Source organism: Camelus dromedarius, chromosome 10, assembly GCF_036321535.1.
Source record: "Camelus dromedarius isolate mCamDro1 chromosome 10, mCamDro1.pat, whole genome shotgun sequence".
In the NCBI taxonomy this organism is placed as follows: domain Eukaryota; kingdom Metazoa; phylum Chordata; class Mammalia; order Artiodactyla; family Camelidae; genus Camelus; species Camelus dromedarius.
Genome location: NC_087445.1, coordinates 31,388,428 through 31,409,298, shown reverse-complemented (window position 1 = coordinate 31,409,298; position 20,871 = coordinate 31,388,428). Strand labels below are relative to the sequence as shown.

The 20,871-nt window shown below is 44.4% G+C and overlaps 1 protein-coding gene across 3 annotated transcripts in view; it reads left to right on the top strand.

Annotated features, from left to right (window-relative positions):
• Positions 1-20,871, top strand: part of RCL1 (RNA terminal phosphate cyclase like 1) — a 104,540-nt gene that overhangs the window by 52,795 nt on the left and 30,874 nt on the right. For all 3 annotated transcript variants that reach the window (XM_031449765.2, XM_031449768.2, XM_031449764.2), the window contains 3 exons: positions 7,070-7,195; positions 10,913-11,069; positions 15,988-16,091. In XM_031449765.2, the coding sequence (XP_031305625.1) occupies positions 7,070-7,195; positions 10,913-11,069; positions 15,988-16,091 (387 nt within the window). The remainder of the gene's footprint in view (positions 1-7,069; positions 7,196-10,912; positions 11,070-15,987; positions 16,092-20,871) is intronic.

Genomic DNA, 20,871 nt, shown 5'->3' with positions numbered 1-20,871 from the left:
TTGTGGACAGCATATAGTTGGCTCTTGTTGTTTCATCCATTCAGCTACTCTGTGTCTTTTGATTGTGGAGTTTAATACATTTATATTTTATATACTTTATTCTTAAGCCCCAAAGTGACTCTGAGTTCACTTACATCCTGTTTTATGGATGGGGAAACTGAGGCTTTGAAAGCTTAAAAAATTTGCTTTCCATATCACACTGATTATAATGGTGGGGTTGAAATTTGAACCCTATCTCTGTGGCTCAGGCTTTTAACCCCTGCTTATTCCTTAGAAAGGACAGGACATTTGGACTGAGCCTTAAGAATGGAGGCTTGTAAAGTGGAGCTAAGAAGGAGGAGTGCTTCAGGCAGAAATGTGGGCCTGTGAAGAGGAAGCAGTGCATAGTGGTTCTGGGAAGTGGCAGACAACATGGTATGACCTGAATGTAGAGCATTCGGGGGTATTTGGTAGTAGAAGATGGGACAGAAAGTTAGCGCAGGAGCCTGTGGAGATTGGAAGCTGTGCCAAAGAGTTGGCCTTCATTTAAAGTCAGTAATTTTCTTCTGGAGGGAATTTGCACATTAAGAGTGTAACTCTGGTGGTACCAATAGAATTTTTGGCTATTTTTGTCTCATTGTAGAAATTTTGGAAGGCACAAGTTAAAAAAATATCTTAGCACCTAATGGCGATCACAGGGATTTATTGTGCCCTAAAGAGAGCCAGTGAGAGTAGGGGCCAGAGGACCAGTGAGGGCTGCTAGTGCTGGGATGTCCTACAGGCAGGATGCAGCGATTACCAGGCCAGCAATAGAGGAGTAGGGAGTCCTCAAGTCTGATGTTTCTCACTTAGGTACCTGGATAGAGATATTTGTTCCGATTGTAGCTACAACTGTTTGGGGTAGGGTGTGGTGGGGTGAGTGGGGGTTAAGGTAAGTTTAATTTTATTCATATTGGGTTTGTTGGTTGCAGGGAGGTAAGTCTAGAAAGGAATTGTTAGAAATAAGAAGTGTAGAACTGTAACTTAGGGCAAGGAGAGCTAGAAATGAACGGTTTGGAGTCAGCTACTGAGTAGAGGGCAAAGAAAGGAGGGTGGAACCCTGAGAAGTCACTGATACTTGAAAGCAAAAGCACAGTGCATGCTCCCAGGAGGGGGGACTAGGGAAGATCAGAGAATTGAGGGGAGAGTAAAAAAGAAAAAATGCAGCTTCTTGGAAACCCAGGTTAGCGCCTTAAAGGGCCCAGAGGAGCCAGCATTGGGATAGGGGGCAAGCTGAGGGACTCACAGAAGGCTGCCACTGATGCCCTGGGAGCTCTTTCCAGGGAGTGGTGGAGACAGAGGCCGGATAACCAGTTCTGGTTATGGAGTGACTGGGAGTGAAGTAGTGAAGGGTGGGGACCACTCTTTCAAGAATTTTGATGGGAAAGAGAGTAGGAAGAAAGATAAGGTGGTGACTTGAATGGAGTTGAGAAGGTTTGTTCCCTTTTTAAAAAAAAGGTTGATAATGATTTGAGTAATTTTGAAGGTAGGGTAAAGCGGATTTACCTAGGGGAGAGAGAGAGACTGATAAAGCAGGGTAACAAGGTGATTACAGCACTGGTGCTAGTCAGGCAGATGTGGGTTCTAAGTCTGGCTTTGCCACTCACTGGGGGTAGGATTTTGATCCCAGCCTTGGTGGACACATTTATTGTTGAGCCCATTGTAACCACGGTGTGGGGCTGTAATGAAGGTTAAGTCGGGTAGTAGATGTGTATTATGAGACACTGAGCTAGTATGTCAGTGAGCCTTTGGTAAGTTGCACTGCTGTAATTTTTGTTATTATTTGACAGGGGATGGATTGAAAACAGCAGGCATATGGTAAGGGTGGCTCTAGATGGAGCTGTCTGAAGTGACTGGAAGAGGATGGGAGGAGGTTTCAGTTTTTCCTGAGTTAGGGTGGGTTCCAGGATAAGGGGGCTGGCAAGGGGATGATAAGGGAATATGATAAGGGTGGTAAAGATGTGCTGTCACAGTGGCACAGGGGGCCACTGTAGCATAAGGGAGTGCCACTAGGGGCATAGTGACTACAGATAAGAAATAGGCTGTGGGACAGCAATAGGGGCTGTAGCTGAAATGTTATCATGGCACCAGCTGCACGGCCTTGTGGCTGCACCCAGCAGCAGTTGGCAGCCTAGAAGGAGGAGTAGAGAAGGCAGGAGGGCTGTTTTCATCCAGGGATGGGTATGGATTGACAGGGTGAGGGAGGAGTGCAGAATGATGGGTTAGAGGGAGTACTTTACTGGTGAGCAGGTTATTGAAGTGATGGCAGCAGAGGCTCGCCAGCCTGGAGAAAAGCACATGGTCAGAAGTTGGAAACCTTAACAGGTTTAATGTAGAGATAGGTGCTGTGTAGAAGAACAAGGAATTGTGTTTTGGAGTTTCACATATTAAAAGTGGTGGAATACTAGGTGCCGGCAAGATCTGGGTAAGGGCCAGTGTTGGAGGTGGGGGGCCTGGGTGGGGTTGGGTGATAGCTTTCCTAGTGGGAATTTGACAAGAGTGGGGAGACCAGGATGTATGCTTCTTGGGGTGCTAGATGCTTAAAGTCACGTTTTGTATTTCTCAGGAGGTTTTGGGGCGGTCCTACTTAGAGGAAAAGAAGTGTGGAGTGGACTAACTTTTCAAAGACCTTGGTTAGCTTGAACAGGGGTGAGGACACGGACTAGAATGGGTTGCACAGCCACAGGCCAGAGAGAGCCGTTGTTTAGATAAAAAGAATCAAACTTGCGGTGCTGCCTGAAGTTCTTTGTCACAGTCATCAAGAACAGAGGAATTCATAACAAAGCTTCCCTGGATTATGGCCTGTTCTCTGCATGGCCATCCCTGGGCCCATCTAAGTGCCAAGAGCCTTGTATTTGAGGAGAGAATGGGCAGGTGGGGGAGAAATGGTTCCTTCCTGGGGAGCCCCTAGGTTGTTGGATATTTACATCGATGTCTCACGGTGATGTTCAACTCTCATATTCTCCAGTTCTGAGAAGGTAGAAACAGGTTATAGAGAAATGGAAATGTGATGTGAGTAGGTGGGGCTTTCTTTTTTTTTTTTTAACTAAATATGCCTGTTCTACTTGACCCATGCCAGTTACTTATAGCTCAGCCTCCTCCTCATTAACTTTGTACTTCACCGAGTAAAGAATTCCACATTAAACCCTGTTGATGGCCATTGAGGTGTCTTCTGTTTTTCACTGTTGGCCAAAAATACCACAGTTAATGGCCTTGTACACACTCCCAGGACTATTTCAGTTTGTTTTTTCTCATTTGAGATTTGTTTCCTCAATGCTGTGTTGTGGCAGTGAACTCCACTTGGAATACATTCTCTAGTTTGGAAACGTGATTTCCAGCGTGTGCTCTGTTTATTTTGATTCAGTCCTGTAATAACAATATGGATTTCACGGAGGCCACTGCACTGGGGTCCCAGCTGCGCTCACTGGACTGGGTGTGTGAAAGCCTCAAGAGCTTTTTTGAAGGCTTTGCTGATGGCGCTGGGAAATGGGGACGCCTCTGGGGTTGTGCAGGGATTTACATAAAAACTGAAAGAGCCGTGGTGCCCCAGGCACCTGGGGTGTAACTTCGTTCCTCTCTGGCTTCTCTCTGTTGTTCTTCGAGCCTTCCTTGTGTGAGCTGGAAGGACTCTGGTGAGGTCGCAAGCCCCTCCCTTTCTTGAGGCTGGGGATAGGACACCCAAACCCTGCCCGACGCAACCCCAGCTCCAGAGTCTTCCTTTCAAGTCCCCAGCAAAGTTCACACAGCGCCCTCGCCCAGATCCCTGCCTGCAAGCCAGACATTCCAGCCACTGGCCTGCAAAGCTGCCCATTTCACAAACACCTCAAAGGAATGTGGTTTTGAATGGAGATCACCTTCTTGGCCAATTTGGAGCCTGGGAGAAAAGAGCTGCCGTTGGAAACAATTAGCTGGTTTTGTGGTCTGTTACTTGTAAGGCTGGTTGGCTGCTGGGCTGAGCTTGGAGGTTGTATTCCCCACTGGGAGGGCTCGAGCTGGGAGAACTAGCCCTAATCTCTTGTGTGTGTTTGTGGTTTTAACTGAGCTGCCCCCCAAAGTGCGTCTCTCTTGGCTGCCTGGCCAAGGCCTGGGAAGGAGTTGGTGTTGGTTCCTGCCCGCAGCTGTTACTGGACAGTGCGGTTGCCTTTTATTTAATGCCACCCACTCTCATTCTCCCCACTGCCTGAGAGAGAAACGAATGCTCTGTTTTAATTTTGAGATGCTGATTTGGTACAAAGAGTTAAGTGAAGAGGCTGGGGTGGAGGCAGAAGAGGGGCATGAGGTGGAATTTGTTGGACAATCTGGTGTCTTTTCTCTGGCCATAGGGAAGGTACTTAGAGAATCAGTCTCTTTCTTTCTATACACACACGCACGCACACATGCATGCACACACGCTCCTTAGATTTCTCTGACATGTTAACACCAGGGAGGGTGAAGGACAGGAGTTCCATATGGACTGTAACCATGACCTTGTCTTTCTTGGATATGGGTTCTCAATATGGTATTCATAAATGTGCTTCAGGATGTCCACAACCCCCTGAAATTGTCTGCAGGGGGTTGTGTGTTCACATATTTCTTGAGAGAGGGTTCATAGCTTTCATCAGATTCTCAGAGAGTTCTCTGAATCCCGAGAGGAAAGAATCCCTGCTTTGGGGTTTGACTCTTGAACTAACAGTAGGAAAAGCAGTAACTGGCATTCAGTGGGCTCCAAGCACACACCAGGCACTGCTCAGCACTTTACGTGCATTGTATTTCATTTGAGTGAGGAGAGTATTATGATTATCCTTCTCTGACTGTTGAGGAGGTAGAGGCACCAAGATTTAGCACATTAGACTCGGAATGATGCAATTTACAAATTGGGAGCTGGGACTTTAACACAGACAGTCTGATTCTGGAACTCTGAGCCTTTTCTTGGTAGGGCCTCCACGCCAAGTCAGGTGGCTCCATAATGACTCTGAGATGTAGTCGACTTTAGAGTTCCTTTCCTTTCTTTGCTTCACTGCCTAAATTCTAGGATAGGCTTCCACTGGCCCTGATTGGCACTGTTACCTACCTGGTTTCCACATCTCTGGAGGACTAGGGAAGAAGACTGTCTTTGGGAAGTCGAATCTGTTTAATTTTGAATCTTAGTTCTATGACCCAGTTGTCCTCTGGGTCCAGAAATCCGTGGCCCTTGCCACAGGGTTACTGTGAGCATAAAGTAAGATGATCATGTATCTCAAAGAACTTTGAAAGCAATGAACGCTCTAAGATTCTATGTCGGGATCCTGACATCTGTATTCTCTTGGAGAGAGTAGGCAGCTTCAGGCCTGAGAAGGACAGCAGCCTCCTGGTCCAAAGGGTAGAAGATCTGGGACTGTTTGTCTAAGCTGCCTGTGGTCAAAAGTACGCTCTGGACAGAAGAGGTGGTGATGTAACTGGACTGTGTGTGTGTATTGGAAAATCCCTCTTTGCTCTTTCCTCATTTCAGGTTTGTCCTTTGAGTCAAGTCAAATATTTATCGGGCATTTCTGAGTACAAAAGTAGTGTATGAGAGACTTGTGAAGGATGCAGGAGTGGAGCCCCTTTCCTTATGGAGTGTGGAGTCTCATTGAAGAGCAAGGGCGGCATGTGTGTGTCTGAAGGGAGGCGTGTGGTAAGTTCGAGTGCAGACCACAGTCGGTGCTGCCTGGAGGATTTCAGGAGAGATAGGTAACTCGGCTGGAAGAAAGAAAGCAGGCAGATGGGTTGAAGAATCTGGACATTTTGGTCAGTGGAGGAGAGGGTGATGGTGCCAGGTTGGTGATGAACACTGAGCAGACTAGAGGGTCTGATCGCAAGATAGGGAGGCCCGGGAGTTACTGGGAGATTCTCCTTGGTATGAGGAAGATCGATCTCTTGATGGATGTTCAGGATGGGTCAGAGGGGACCTAGATGCCAGTCAGCTTCTTTGCACAGGCTCTGAGTATTTTGTTTCTGTAGCTCAAATGAAAATTAAGTGTGTTATTGACAGTGATTTTCAAACAGTTGGGCCGGAATGGGCAGACCACACGCTTTGTTTTCCTTGTTGGACTTGCTGCGTGGGGTTTGGATCAGAGTAGTGGGAAGATCACATGTTGTTACTTCTCCATTTCTTTATCCTCTTGTCCCACACACACAGCCACCCCTTGACCATAGATTGAGTATTGAAAGTCCTTACTTTTTACTTGGTTGGTGGCATTGGAGAGAGTTAGTCTCTGTAATAGAGTCTAATTTTAGGTAATGGTTTCCACTTCCTCAAGCACCAGCCTTTTTATTCGAGTTGCTAATATCTTCTTCCTTTCCTTTCTGGGTGTGCCCTGTTGTAAAATTGCTAATGATCAATATTTTGACTACAAGCTAGCAGTTGTGAGGAGCCTGTATCATCCACAAATGGAATTATCACCACTTATGTACTTGAAAATAGGTTTTTAGGTCAAAAACAAAAACAAAAACAACTGTTTAGACCTTTCTGAACAGCCCCACTGTGCTCTTTCGCTAATGTTTTTCTGCTTCCCTTTTCAACATACCAGGGGGTGGGTGGGGATTGGCCCAGTTCAGCCCCAGTGGTGTGTCTGTTCTGGTCCTAAGGTTCCTCAGAGACTCATTGGTTACAGCAGTGAGGATGGTCAGAGAATACTTCAAAGGGAGCCTGCCTCATGCCATACAGAGAGGCAGTTCCCTTTACTTTTTCCAAAACTGAGGTGAACCATTTCTAGGGGAGAGGGATGGGTAGGCAGTCTAGAGCAGGGTTGGCAGCTTTTATTTTATACTTTCCGAGTTTCTATATTGTTTGGATGTTTTTCACCAAGAGCTTTTTATAACAATAATGTAAAAATTATAATACAATAATAATAAAAATAATGTAAAAATTGAGTTATGGTACTACGAGGTTAGGTAATTAAATACAGTTGGAGAATAGACTGGAATTAGAGGTTCCAGTTTTTATTACAGTTTATTTTATGTTAATACAGTTTATTACATTTGCTAGCTTTATGACTGACTTTCCTTTGGTCTGGAGTCCAAGCAGAAGGATACCCTTAACTCCAGGTTGTAGGTATTCAGTTCGTGTCTCACCTCAAATGGCAAACCGGATTGTGGATTCTGCAAGGAGCATCCTCAACAAGTTTATACCCGATATCTATATCTACACAGACCACATGAAAGGAGTCAACTCTGGGAAGTAAGTGTCTGTGCATTTTTAGAGCCCGATTCTGCAGCCACCGTGGTGTTTTTCATGCTTCTGTTCTGATTGAAGCTGAAGTTGCCAGCTCAGAGGTTGGGCTGCCAGAGGAAGAATGAGTCAGAATTCTTTTCCTTCCAACTTATTGCCATTGTCACTAATAGTCATCTTTTGAGCGCCTGTCACATGGAAAGCATCACAGTGCCCAGTGTTGGATGAGGAGGGGTTGAGAGGCCAGCCTAGGGGAATTAAAACCCAGCTATTAATAAACAGTGCTTCAAGCTTTAAATCCCTTCTGTACTCTGTTCCCATAGAAAATTAAAGTCAACAAGTTCTTCCACCCTGAGTAAATAACAGTTTGGGGCAAAAAAATCCTTTGTTGGTCTGAGCGCCAGTTGGCTTCTCTCTCCATCAAGGGGAACAACACCCTAAGAGCCAAAGAAAGTTGTTATTGCAGATTTGAGTTTGGTTTAGTTAAAGCCCTAGCGGAAAACCTCACTTCAGAAAATAAAAAGTTAATGATGATCTGTGTAATGAAAATGTCTGTTTTAGGCTTTAGTTATATATTTAGAAACCAGTAAGTTAGAGAAGCAATTAAAAACTAATTTTTTAATTATGGAAATGTTCGGTATACAAAAAAGTTGAAAGGATAATTCAGTGAACACCTGCCTATTCCTACTGCTTGTAGTTAATGAATATTTTGCCAAATTTGCTTTTCTTTTGTGTGGATTTTTGGGTCTTTTTGTTTGTTTGTTTTTGCTGAACCATTTCAGTGTGAATGACAGTATCATTACGCTTTGATTCTTAAGTTTTCAGGTTGCGTCTTTGAAAAAATGAGAACATCAGAGACTGACTTTGGTAGGTTAAGAAATCAGTTTTTTCTTACGTAGTACTAGAGCTCATCTTTTTTCGTAGCTCTTCCATCTGAGCTTTTAACTTCAGTAAAAGAAGGAAAGAGAGTAAAGGAGGGGCTGAGTGTGTTATGGGGTCTCTGACCTTCATGAAGCCCAAGGGAGAGATGAAGGTGATTTTAGGAATGTGGTGCTTGTTCACAGTCCAAAGCAACAGAGGTGGCAGTGTCAGAGGTTACAGTTGGGAAAGGGTTTGTGTGCAGAGCAGGGAGTCAGAAAGGTCAGTGATGGTCCCAAACCTTTGGTGTATTGCTCAAATACATTGGTGTTTTCCTCCTTCATACCATGGGAGTGATAACACCTGCCTCCCTAGGTTTACCATAAAGATTAAAAGATCATATCTGTCAGCCAGTAGTGCAATGCCTGGCACATAGCAGGTGCTGCAGAAAAGGGAACTGCTAATGCCATTCTCTCCTTTCTCTTCCCTTCTTGGCCACAGGTCTGGATTTAAGGGGAGAGAGGTTACCAGGGGTAGGGGAGGGTGAGTAGCAGCAGCTCTGAATGGCCTGATCTCCATAGTGTCTCATCTGTCTGGCCTCTTTCTTGACCAGAGGGTAGCAAGAATGAGGGCCGAGCTGCCCTAGCTATCATACGGGTTTTTCTAATAGCATTGTCTCAGCTGACCCTAATGCTGGTCCGGGCCCATGCTTGCTAATAGCAAATAGGAAGCTCACACACGGATCCCAGATGTGGGTATGACTTAGCCCCGTGGGTCATCTACTCCAAGCTCCACTTAAAAAATTACATATAAAACCAATGCATGTTGTTAAGTTTGTGTTTAGCTCTCTGAATCTCAAGTTATAGTTGACAAAGGGTGATCTTCGTTCTCCATTATGACACTATAAAGTCATGGTTGGGTGTTTTCCTCTGGTAATTCAGTGAAGTATCCACTCAGGTTAGGCGTACTGAAGTCTAGGAGTGAGAGTTTATATTGTGGCTGTGGCCTAGAACCTTGGGGGCCAGCAGTTCTTGGTGGCCTGTGTCAGCTCTTTGTCCAGCACACATTTGTCCAGTGTGATCCCATTTTGATTCTCATCATCACGACTTCTTGAAAAATCTAGTCCTATACCGAAGTTTTAAAGGCTGTCATTTGCAAACTGTACTAATGCACATCTTCAGTGAGTCACCTGGTGACCAGATGCTTTGTGGCCATAACTTGAAATAGGCCTGATAACACACGTACCCCAAATTGTGGAGGGGAAATTGAAGTGACATACATAGAGCGTAGTATGTTATCATGTTGTTTTCTGTAAAACTAATACGATATCAAATGGAACAATCTTGATTAAACATAAAGTGTATTGTAATAAAAAGTACACGCACCTCAAAAGTTTCACATGGATGGAAGAATTCGGAAGTTCTTAGGAAAGACAGGTAAGTGTGTTAGAGCAGTGATAGTAGCCTCTCTCCTGGTTCTCCCTCCCTCCACTGTGTGCTTCTGCCCCTACTGATGAGCTGGGTGCCCCTTCCTGCCTCCTGGTCGGGTGACTCATAGGCAACTTGAGATTATGCTTTAAACGTCCCATGGTGATGCTGGGGGGTACAGTGTTAAGTTGTTAAGCGTGACTCAGAGTGCCCTGGAAACTCTGTTCTTACTGCATGTTCTTCCCTTGGCAGGTGTTAATTAACCTTTGGCTACATAGACAATCAATTTTTTTTTAAAGAAATTAAGGACTGACCAATAAATTCCCTCCCTATCATGAGCTCATAGCACATATTTGAAACATTATTAATTTTACTTGTAGTTTTTGTGAAACAAATATTTTGACTAGTTTTGTGCTAGATGCATAGAAAATGCTTCATGAACATGTATCCTGAATTGCGTTAAAGTAGGCAGGTCTGTGTTGTGATTGCATGTGAAGTGTACTGCTAGGCAGTATGTCTATTTGATCCTTGAACGGCACTAGGGTTAGGAGTGCTGACCCTCGTGCAGTCGAAAGCCCGAGTATGACTTACAGTCATCCTCCATATCCGTGTATTGTGGTTCCTCCACATTCTCAGATTCAGCCACCTTAGGATCATGCAGTACTGTGGTACGTGTTTAGTGAAGAAAATCATTGCATATAAGTGGACCTACGCAATTCAAACCCGTGTTAAAGGGTCAGCTGAATTTATTTTAAAGGCACTGGGCAAGGTAGATGTGAATTGTCAACTCTGGAAATTTTGTGGAGAGGTGCTCGTTCTTATTGTTTGTGGACTGATTTTATTTTGCATCAAACTGATTGTCACTAAGCCTCATGAGAGCAGGAACTCTTGTGTTTACCACAGTGCCCCAGTTCCTGGGTGCATGAAAGCTTTGCACCAACAAACATTTGGAGTCTGGGAGATCTGCATTTAAAATGCATCTCAGTCTCTTTCTAGCTGTGTGGACTTGGTGCAGGTTGCTTGATTTCTCTGTTTCCTCAGTTGTAAGATGGGGGTGGTAATATTTACTCTGCAGAGTAGTGTCAAGCCCCTAGCTCAGAAACTGGTGGGAAGTAGGTGCTTGATAATTGGTAGCCCTTGTTAGTGTTGCTGTCAGTGTTGATTGTTACAGACTCCCACAGTAGGATCTTTTACAGTGTAGGAGTCGGGGAAGGGAGGGCTAATAGGAAAAGCAAATTTGTATTTCCTTCTGTTTGGCCATGTGTGCCCTCACTGCATCACGTACAATTCCAGAGTAAGCGAGTAGGAACTCTAGTAAGGCCTGAAGTAACCAGAGAGAGTACCAACAGAAAGATGTTTTTTCTCTATTCTTTCTTTTTACTGATGAATGTGAACCCGACTTCATTAGTGCTACTCAGTGTCTGTGCCTTTGAATCTCCAGGTCTCCGGGCTTTGGGCTGTCTCTGGTTGCTGAGACCACCAATGGCACCTTCCTCAGTGCTGAACTGGCCTCCAACCCCCAGGGCCAGGGAGCAGCGGTGCTTCCCGAGGACCTGGGCAGGAACTGCGCCAAGCTGCTGCTCGAAGAAATCTATAGGGTATGTCCTCAGCCTCTGCAGGTCTGGGAGGGGAGCCACCAGAAAGCAGTTCCTTGTCTCTCGTTTTTATTCCTTAGCAACTTTCTTCCTCTTCCAAGCTCTTCAGTCAAGGAATTAACCTATTCCTACCCATTAAACAATTTAGCATTAACTAGTTTAGTGGGTTGGCTAAACGAGCCAATGAGCAGAGATCCATTCCCACCGGTGTGGGACACAGGGCAGGTAAGTTTCAGTTGGGAGGGCAAAGAACCGAAATGGTGTCATACAGGAGAGAGAAGGTAAAAATGAAGCATGTTAGATGGAGACTGGCCAATTGAAGAGCACACACCATCCTGATCAAAGCAGATACCGTCTCTCAGCCCTCCATTCATTGCCATAGGTGAGTGGGGGCTCATGCTTTTCACATTTTTCAAGAAGCTGGAAGTCTGGATTTGCATGTGACAATTAATTCAGATAGGAAACAGTGTCAACAGGCTAGATTTTGCAGGGTGTTCTGGAGCACAGAAGTATGTCTGGGAAAGTCAGGCCTGTGTTAGCATGGTAGGGAGCTTGGGAAGATGAGAACATGGGACAAAGAAAAGGTGACACAATGCTGAAGACCGGATGCACCACTTACCGCTTTACTTCTGCAGCTCCGCTGGTGGAACACAGCTCAGGCCAGCCTGGCCCGACCAGTCCTCAGTTGCCACAGTCCTTTCTCTTCTGATCTGTATGAGCAATGTGCACATCTGCACACACACACACTTTACTCTGTTTCCCAGAGATAGTTGAGATGACTCCAAATAAGCAAGGAAGAACTTGGGGAGAAGGAGAGATGTTGGCAAGAGAAATAAGGTGAAGCTGCCTGATAATTCATGCTTTAGGAGACCATACATCAGAAATTGACACATTGTGACTGACTATACTTCAATTAAAAAAAAACAAAAAACAAGTCTATATACTTGGTGTTAGAGGAGTGTCGCAAATCCTGCTCCAAGATTTCTATTAGTCTGCACTGTTTTTTTCTGCCTCAGGAAGGTGAAACCTTTTCCTTGACATGCAGAAAATCCAGGACAGGCTCCAGGGATGGTTTTTCCTCTGCTGTGTATGCATGCTAGGGCCCACATTCTTGAACTGAGCATCAGCAAGAACTGCACTGTCGTTTCTCAGTATCCGTTGGGGGTTGGTTCCAGGACCCCTTTGCCCCACTATGGATATCAAATTCCATGAATGCTCAGGTCATCCACATAAAACGGCGTGGTATATTTTGTCTCTTCCCTCCTCCCAGTATCCACAGCTTCTGTATCTGCTAATTCAGTCAATGGAAATTAAACATCATTTGCGATTGGTTAAACCAGTGGATGTGGAGGGCTGACTGTGCTCTGGGTGATTTGCTATTGGATGGTGTGTAGTGTTTGTAAATCGTCTGTTCTCCAGCTAAAAAGCAGAAGTGCCTTTCTTCTTTGTTCTTACCTTTGTATTTATTCTCAGTTGCTAGATATCTCTGTGGTTCTTTCCTGAAGTCTTCAAGGATGTTTTGCTATGTTTAAAGTAGCAAAAATCAAATGTGAACCCAGTGAAATAAACCCACTAAGGCAGGTACAGTGGTAGTTTTGTTAGTTCTTCCTTTTGCCACTGTAATTTTTTTTTTTTTTAATGGAGGTACTGGTGATTTAACCCAGGACCTCACACATTCTAAGCATGCACTCTACCACTGAGCTATACCCCACCCCCCAGTAATTTATTTATCACTGTAGCAGGGTCATGGGTATTGATCCCTGCACAGGTCTTACTAAGGAAAACAGCTTATCTTCACAGTCTGCTCCCCTGATCTGAGTCAGCATTCTTTTAAATGTCTCATTGGTTGCAAGATGCAGTAGGTAAAAATGAACTGTTTCAGAGTTCACTAAAATTTCCAACTTATGTAATGTCCATCTAGTTAAATGGAAGACAGCCTATAACTGTGTCATCAGTAGAGTGACCCTATCCCTGCTACTCACCATTCAGCTAGGAAATGGCAGAGGAAGGAAATTTCCTATCATATGAAATCCCCCCAATGGAGGAAGTATCTTCTCACAATTCTAGTGTGGTCAAGATCTGTCCTCAGCTTTTTTGTTGCTAAATCAGTCCAATGTTTGATGCTAAATTTAGTGATTTTTTGAAAGATGAGTAGTAATTAAAAGTTGGGAATTAATGATTAAGAGGTTGCCCTGTCAGTTACTTAGTTCAAGAAGTTAGTCACCTAAACATTTGTGAGGAAAGGCTTTGCAGGAGATAACGTGGGTCCCTCAGCCCATATTGTCTGATTCAAGTTTCCCTGCCTTGGTCCTGTGGTGGTTGGCAGGCCCTCTCTTTGACTGTGGGGATGCATCCATTTCTTTCCAGTAGACCTGGGAGAATAGGATGCATCGCATTGCAGAACAACCTAATGGGAGCCTACAGGCACAGCTGGAATGTGGGTTTTATATCCCTGTAATAGCAGATTATAAACTGCAAGGTGAAAGCACAGTCAAGAGAGAACACATGCAGTCTGAATTAGGTTGTTTTACTCTATTTTTTTACTCTAGTTAAGTTCTACTCTAAACCATTTCATTGGCCTGGACCAAGCTTTTTTGTTTTAGATCATTACGAAAACTTCCTTTGTTTGTGTGTGTGATCTTTAATTGCTAAAAGGATGAAAATGCCTCGTGTTTTTTGTGAATAATTCTTTATAAGTCTGTGATGTGACATGGTTTAAGTAGGTAATAAAAATCCACCTCCTTTGAAGGTACTGTTTATTATTACCAAAGTTTTAATCCTCTGATCTAATTATGTCTCATCAGTTACCAAGCCCTCTTGACTCCCTTCCAGGCTTTCTGGAACTGCCCTTCCTACCTATCTCTTGCTGCCTCCATCTGCTACTCTCCTCCCTGTCACCCCCTCCTCCCTTGATACGCACTCTGGCTCTCCCTACTTACAGAGGGGAAATCCTTTCCAAATCATCTCCAGCATCCTCTTCAGTCTAAATTTCTTCCTAACACTGATCTTGTCTTGTTACTCCTGTACTCAGAGACCTTCACCAGCTTCTCACTTTCCCAAGATAAAGTCACAACCCTTGACTCAGTTAGAAAAGCCCTACGTCAGGCTTCTGGCTCCACCTTTTCCCTGCAGTTTCACATGCTTCTCCTCCACAGAGAGCATGCAGCCACTTTCAGGCTGACCTCCTGGCTGTTCCTTACCTACTGCGTCCTGTGTCCCCCATCCTCCTTCTCTTCCTCCCTCTCTAAATCCTGCTCATTGCTCCACGGCCAGCTCAAGTCCCCACCTCCCCACAGCCTTCCTCTGGTGCCAGGTGAGTGAGCACTCCTCCCCCTGCCCACCTTGGCAGTCCCCGTGCCCACAGCTGCTTCATAGCCTTATCCTAACCTTAAATTATTATTGGTTCCTGCTCATTGTCTCTTCTTTGTAGAGAGGTTGAAGCCACTTGGCACAAGGATTGCATCCTCTGCTGTGAGTGTGGCCCCACCTCTCCTTCCTCGGTATCCTGTACACAGACCCTAATATATTTATTGCACCAAAATATTGGTCTACTACATAATAAAAATAATTGAGAATGGCAGAATAATGACATAGCGATAGGAAGCAGAGACTGAAGAGAACAATTTAATTTTAGACAGTCTTATGAAAGGGAGCGAGTTCTCTAAAACACAGTTTTTTTGGTCCTTACATTCTCCATGGGTCAAGTTTTCCTTCTAGATGGAAATAAACATGTTATAACTCTTCTTGTCCTAAAATTTGCTAAATGAGATAAATACTTACTGTCCTTTATTAACTCAGAAAAGAGCAAACAGTAGGATCCACCCCCGATTTCCCTACTCTGTGTCATATGTGGGGCCTGACAGTAGAGGATGAGTGTCTACACCTGAGAATGGATGTATTCCCTACCCTTACAGGCATTAAAAAGGAGAGAGGTGTATCCACCTAAGCAGCAGTGGACGACCACCTGTGCTGTTCCGAGTCTGGGAGAGCCTAGCCTTGGACAGTGACGTACCGTGATCGGAAACTGGGTTTCTTGTGACACGTGCAAAATGTGTGGAGATTCGAAGTCATCCTGCTTTCATTATGTACAGCATAGGTTTGAATTGTTTTTAAAAAAGTTATCCCAGAGAGAATGATCCAAGACAAAGGTAGTCTTTAAGGCACAAATGGAAACACTCATCACATAGAAGCAAAACGACTGAAATGGTTAAGAAATTCAATACTGAAAGAAGAAAGGCAGCCCAAGCAGTTGTACCTCAGGAGAAAGTTTTTGGAAGGAATCCTTTTCTGCTTTTTGATTTGGAAGGAAAAAGTGGGGGGAAATAATGCATAAGTAATAGGAAAGGAGGGATCTGACTTGAGCACTTCTCCAGTTTTAAGGCACCTGGGAAGAGATAAAGAGGGACATCTCATGTCCCGTGGCAGGCAGTTTCTGAACGTAACTGAACAAGTGCTGTGGGTGACACTCTTGAGGGGAAAGGTCCTGTCGTGTCAGAGTAGCTGTGGTGATCTGACATTAGATAAACAGAAGCAGCATTCACTTACCCCTTGGTAATTAACTATACATTTCCCATAAATGTCTATGCTTTTTTGCTTATATGTCCTGCTACTGCTTTAACTATGAAGAAAAAGTTTAATTGTTCACTAGATATACCTCAGTAAATGTAAATGTCTGTTCATTGTGTTAGTGTCGGCTATTACAATTGTTTTGATTAACTGTTCAACCCCTTGAAGTTAGTGGATAGGAGGGTTACTCTTTAAAAGACACTTACCCAGTTTTCTTATTGTTTGAACTTTGCAATCTGCTCTTCTGTGGGTTGATACTTTAGGCATATGTGTCTGTTTTTTCCCCCTCTGTTTTGTTGGTTTTCCATTATCTGGTTGGTATAATGATTAATCTTTGAAGTGTTTCTGTTTATAGGGTGGATGTGTGGACTCGACCAACCAAAGCCTGGCTCTGCTGCTCATGACCCTTGGACAGCAGGATGTTTCCAAAGTCCTCCTTGGCCCACTCTCTCCCTACACGTGAGTTATCTTCTTTCAGCCTCCTTATGCTGTCCAGTTTAATCCTCCAGTTGCATAAAATGACACCGGTGTTGAACTGAGCACCATCCTGTGAACATCTACATGTACTCATCCTTAAGTGCACTGGAGGTTGTCACTTCCACCTGGTGTTTAATGAGGATTTTGCCTTCCTTTCTTTCCTTCCTGTCATTCCCATGTCATTCAGGATGCATGATATATATTGGAAAGTTCTTTTGTCTGTGCTTTAGATCTTGTTTCCATTTTGGAGGTTAACTCCTGCTTCTGTTATAGCTTGGGTATTGTTATTAGTATTTTAAATCTCTGTTTTCCCTAGCCATGGCTAAAGGAACTGCCTTTTTGTCCAAGAGGCAAAGTCCATAGTAACACCACTGGACTAGGAGGGAAATGCGGAGGTGAGTCTGAGGCTGTGGGATGTTATCAGAAGTTGACTGCTGGAGTATTAAAGCAGGCACTCTCCAAAAAGAGCAGATCCTCATAAAGTCTTGAATTCTAAACAGCACAGTGAAAGAAGCATTCCCACTGATAGTAAACGAGGTTGCTGAGAACAGTTTGTTTGAGCACTGACATCTGTGTGTACATGTGTCTGTATACTGGAAGATCATTCTGTGGCTACCTGTGGGTGTGGAGTTGGGGAAGCGGGCCTTGGGTAGGAGGAAATATTCAAGTAGACATGAGACTGAACTGTCCTTTTTCGGTTATCATGGTACCGATGCTGTATATCTGAAAGGTACAGTACTGTGATAACTGAAGAATGGTGGTGCCATCACATTGAGAAAGGGGCGGGCACCACAGAGAGCACAGTGTACCATTGCACCATGGTGTTGGGCATGTAGAAACCACAGCTTGAAAAAGATTCATTTGGAGGCTTTTTTTGCCCCCTGTAAAGGTGGTGGTGGAAGATTTTTTTTTTTTTTTGAACAAGGGTATGGAAGAGAATACATTCTTTTAGCAGTGGGGGAAGACTGATAAACAGGAAACTGGTGAGGACAACATTATCTCCTGATAACTTGTGTAAAGTATTGCACAGGACAGGAAGCCTGAAATTGGGTAATCTTAAATGGCACACTGACATCAGGAATCAACATTGCAAAGATAGACTTTGCAGTTAAGGCACTTGGAGAGGTGGTGAGGACCGGGAGCACAGCACCCTAAGAGCAGAGGCTGGCTTCCCATCCAGAGTTTGCTGGAAGCGCCTGATAGCTGTGTGACCACCACGGTCCCCTTCGACTTGTTAGCTGGCCTCGTGCTGCTTTCCCAATCTCTACTTCAGGGCAGTGGAAGACCTGACTGCTCGTATGGCATAAGATGGTGTCTAGAAATGTGTGTGGTCATGGGGCATGGGGTTTGGCAGAACATTATGTGAAAAATGGAATGTATATTTTTATTTTTCCTTGACACTTTTTTTGGGGAGAGTTGGTTTTTTTTTTTTTTTTCTTTCTTTCTTTCTTTTCTTTTCTTTTATTAGAGTTTTGTTTGTTTGTTTGCTTGTTTTTGTTTTTGGCTACACGGCCTTGTATCATCTTTTTTAGCAGCAGTGGAGACAGTCAAGATGTGACTGGATATTTTTTTAAAGTTTCTGTGTCTTTGACACACCCCCTCACTAAACATGAATTACAGGGTCTTGTCTTGCAGAAACCTTGCCTAAAATCACACATCTCATGGGAAAACAAAGTGGTCTGCTCTGAATGGAGCTTTATAGGAATGGGGCAGATTGCAAATTTATGTACTTTGAGGCCTGAGGCTGGGGCTTCGGGACAATCTTCCTCTGGCTTACCTGCTTCCCGGGGCTTCCTGTAAGAGAGGTGGCCACAGACTGGGAGAGGGCAGCCTCCCTTCTTGTGCAAGCTAGCACGGGGAGGGGAAGGGAGCTTCTTTTTGAAAGCTCTATCAGTTGGGACCTTTCCTGCCCTTATTCACTGTAGAAGGCTCCAGAGGCCCAGAGTGATGAAGGGCATAGGTGGGAATAAATATGTAGGATGTTAGGAAAGGCAAAGTAATCATCACATGTTTGAGTGCAGTTAAGGGTGAAAAGGAGACAGAATTCACAGTCAGGATGATGGTAGCAGGGGAACAGCTTATCTTAGTTGAATTCAAAAGCTTTGGAGCCCAAACTAGCACACTTATTTTTATGTCCAGTTGAAGTCATAAAAAACTGTTTTCTATAACCTCAGATTCATGAAGAAAACCAGAAGCAAGACCCTCCTTGGTCTAAAGAAATGTTGTTTTTTCTGGCAGTTTGCACACTTTGATTTGTATAAATAGTTTTTTAAATGTCTGTTTACAGAGCACTGGGATTAAGGAGGATGGTTTTTTTTCCTGCAGTGTTGCTTTCAAACCCTTTCTGGAAAATAAGGATCTCTCTGTTCTTCCCTTTTCCTCTTCTCTCTGTCTTACTGCTAGAGCTGACTGGTAGTGGTTTTCTGTGTTACTTGACAAAGTAAGCCTGTTTGTGTGAAGTTCTTTGGGAAGGCCAGAGATAGATAGATAGATATATAGACAGATACATAGATTTTTGTTTTGTTTTGTTTTTTGGTTTTTTTTTTTTAGTAGAGTAGAATAGTATTGGATAACATGCTGGTCTATGGAGAATCTATTTCTGTAAAATTTGTGGTTTACAGTTGGTGATGGTGGTTCTCCTTTCCCCTCAAAAAAGCTTAATTTTACAGTTTAGGGAGGATTTATACTTTATTTAAAAGAAGGATTATGTATCAGTGAGCGTCTTAATTAGCACTTTCAGAAATTGTTTCCGGTGCAAGATTGCAGTTACCAGGGCATTCTGCATTCTGCCAGTGACAGGTGTTGGCATCCAGCCCATCTGGACTGGAGTCCATCTCTACCCCACAGCTCTGGGAGACCACGGACAAGGGGTTTGGCATCTCTGGGCCTCAGTCTCCTCTGTAGAGGCATGAATGGTCCTAACTCAAGGGCTTGTGGAGATGGAGCAAGGCTTGAACGAGGTCAGATACTTAGTGTTCCCAGCAGCACCCGGCGGAGCTCGTCAGTGCTGAGTGTGCTGGGAAGTCCAGTCTCCTGCTGTGGTCACTGAACCCAGGAGGCCTGGTGAACTGGCTTTGGGCGATCTGAGGCCGGAAATTGGCTGCACATTTGCCTACTCAGCTGTCTCTAAATCTGTATCCACTGATTTTTAAATTTACAACTAATTTCCTGCAGTCACATTACTAAACAAACTGCACACATCTTATTTACTGATCCTGAGAATTCTGTGAGTAGGTGGTTATTTAATGACACTTTTGGCCAGATGTCGTTTTAAGCATGCTACAAATACAAACTCATTCAGTTTTCATGATAACCCCACAAGGGTGATTAAAGGCAGGTACTGCTATACACTCCATTTTATAGGTGAGGGGATTGAGACACAGAGAAATTGAGTCACTGGGACCCAGGACACACAGTCAACAAGTGGGTTCAGACTCCGATGTCTTGTCCAGAGTCCGTGCTTCCCTGACCCATGTGCTCTTCAATAAGATCTGGGATTCAGTCCATTCTCTTGGACTCCAGGCACCTCCATGCCTGAGCCGGGAGGCCATGCTGCATCTTTCAAGAGTCCTCGTTTCAAATTTTCGTAAAATCATCTCCTTCTGTCTTTAGCTGTAAGTATAAAATAAGCCATGTCACTTTGTTTTATTCTGGCTTTAATAAATGCCCTCTGTCCACTACTTGTGAAGTGCTGGGGTCCTTGTTAAACACCGACTGAGTGGGGTTGTTGGCTCACCTGCTCTGTCTCAGTGATGTAAAGATAATTGAGATGATGCACAGGAAGACTGGGACCTGCTGGCTGAGCCTGCTGCTTTTGGGGTACTATTGCCTAAATACTCTTCAGGAGCTGACACAACACCACTCACCTTACATCTGGGAAGCCCTGTCATCTTTATTATGCTGTTTGAGCCCCAGAAAATATTTGGCATACAGTGAAAACAAGTGATATCCTATCCTTATTTTTCATATGAAAAAGAGAGGTCAGTCACCTGTTCATAGTGAGTTCTTGGCTGAACAGGGCCCATGTCTCCTGAGAGTGCAGCCAGCCTGGCTCTCTGTGTCCTGCTGCCTTTATAACTGAATGTAATAACTTTATTCCTGAAGCAGAGATCAGCTGCGCTTCAGGAAAGCTGCTCTTTGGCAGAAAAAGCACCACCAGCATATTTAAAAGCTATTATGTAGTGACTACAGGGGGCCCCACTGAGCAGATTCTCTTCCCACCCTCAGATCTCACCCCCAGATCTTCCATCCTCTGAACTTGCACAGCAATTCCTTAGACCTGAGAGGTAGGTAACCCCAGTGTCCAAGTGGATTGGTGGAGCAGGAGGCAGGACCCTCTGTCTTGGTTTGTGTCTGTGAAACTGCCAGAGAGAGCCCCACCGTGATCTCTCACACCTCTCCAGCAGGCTTCAGACAGGGGACCTGGTAAGAGGGGCTGTATTTAAGGGACAGGGCCAGGCAACCTGGCAAGTTCCAGGCAGTTGAGATCCAATGGGCAGATGACCCTGAGCCCAGTGGCCTTCACCTGTTGACCAGCAGTGGTCGTGGGAACAGCCCACTCCCAGAAAATACTCAGGAAAAATTAACTCTGTGCTCCAGGATTCTCTCGAACCTGCTTGTCAGATGGATTGGAGGCTTTCATGAAAAGTAGGTTGTTGGTGTTCTTTTGTCTACCTGAAAATAAATCACTTTGTTCTGGCGGGGGTGGGGCAAAGCTCACTACAGATTCTTCTTTAAGTCAGGAATTCAAATCCTTCACATA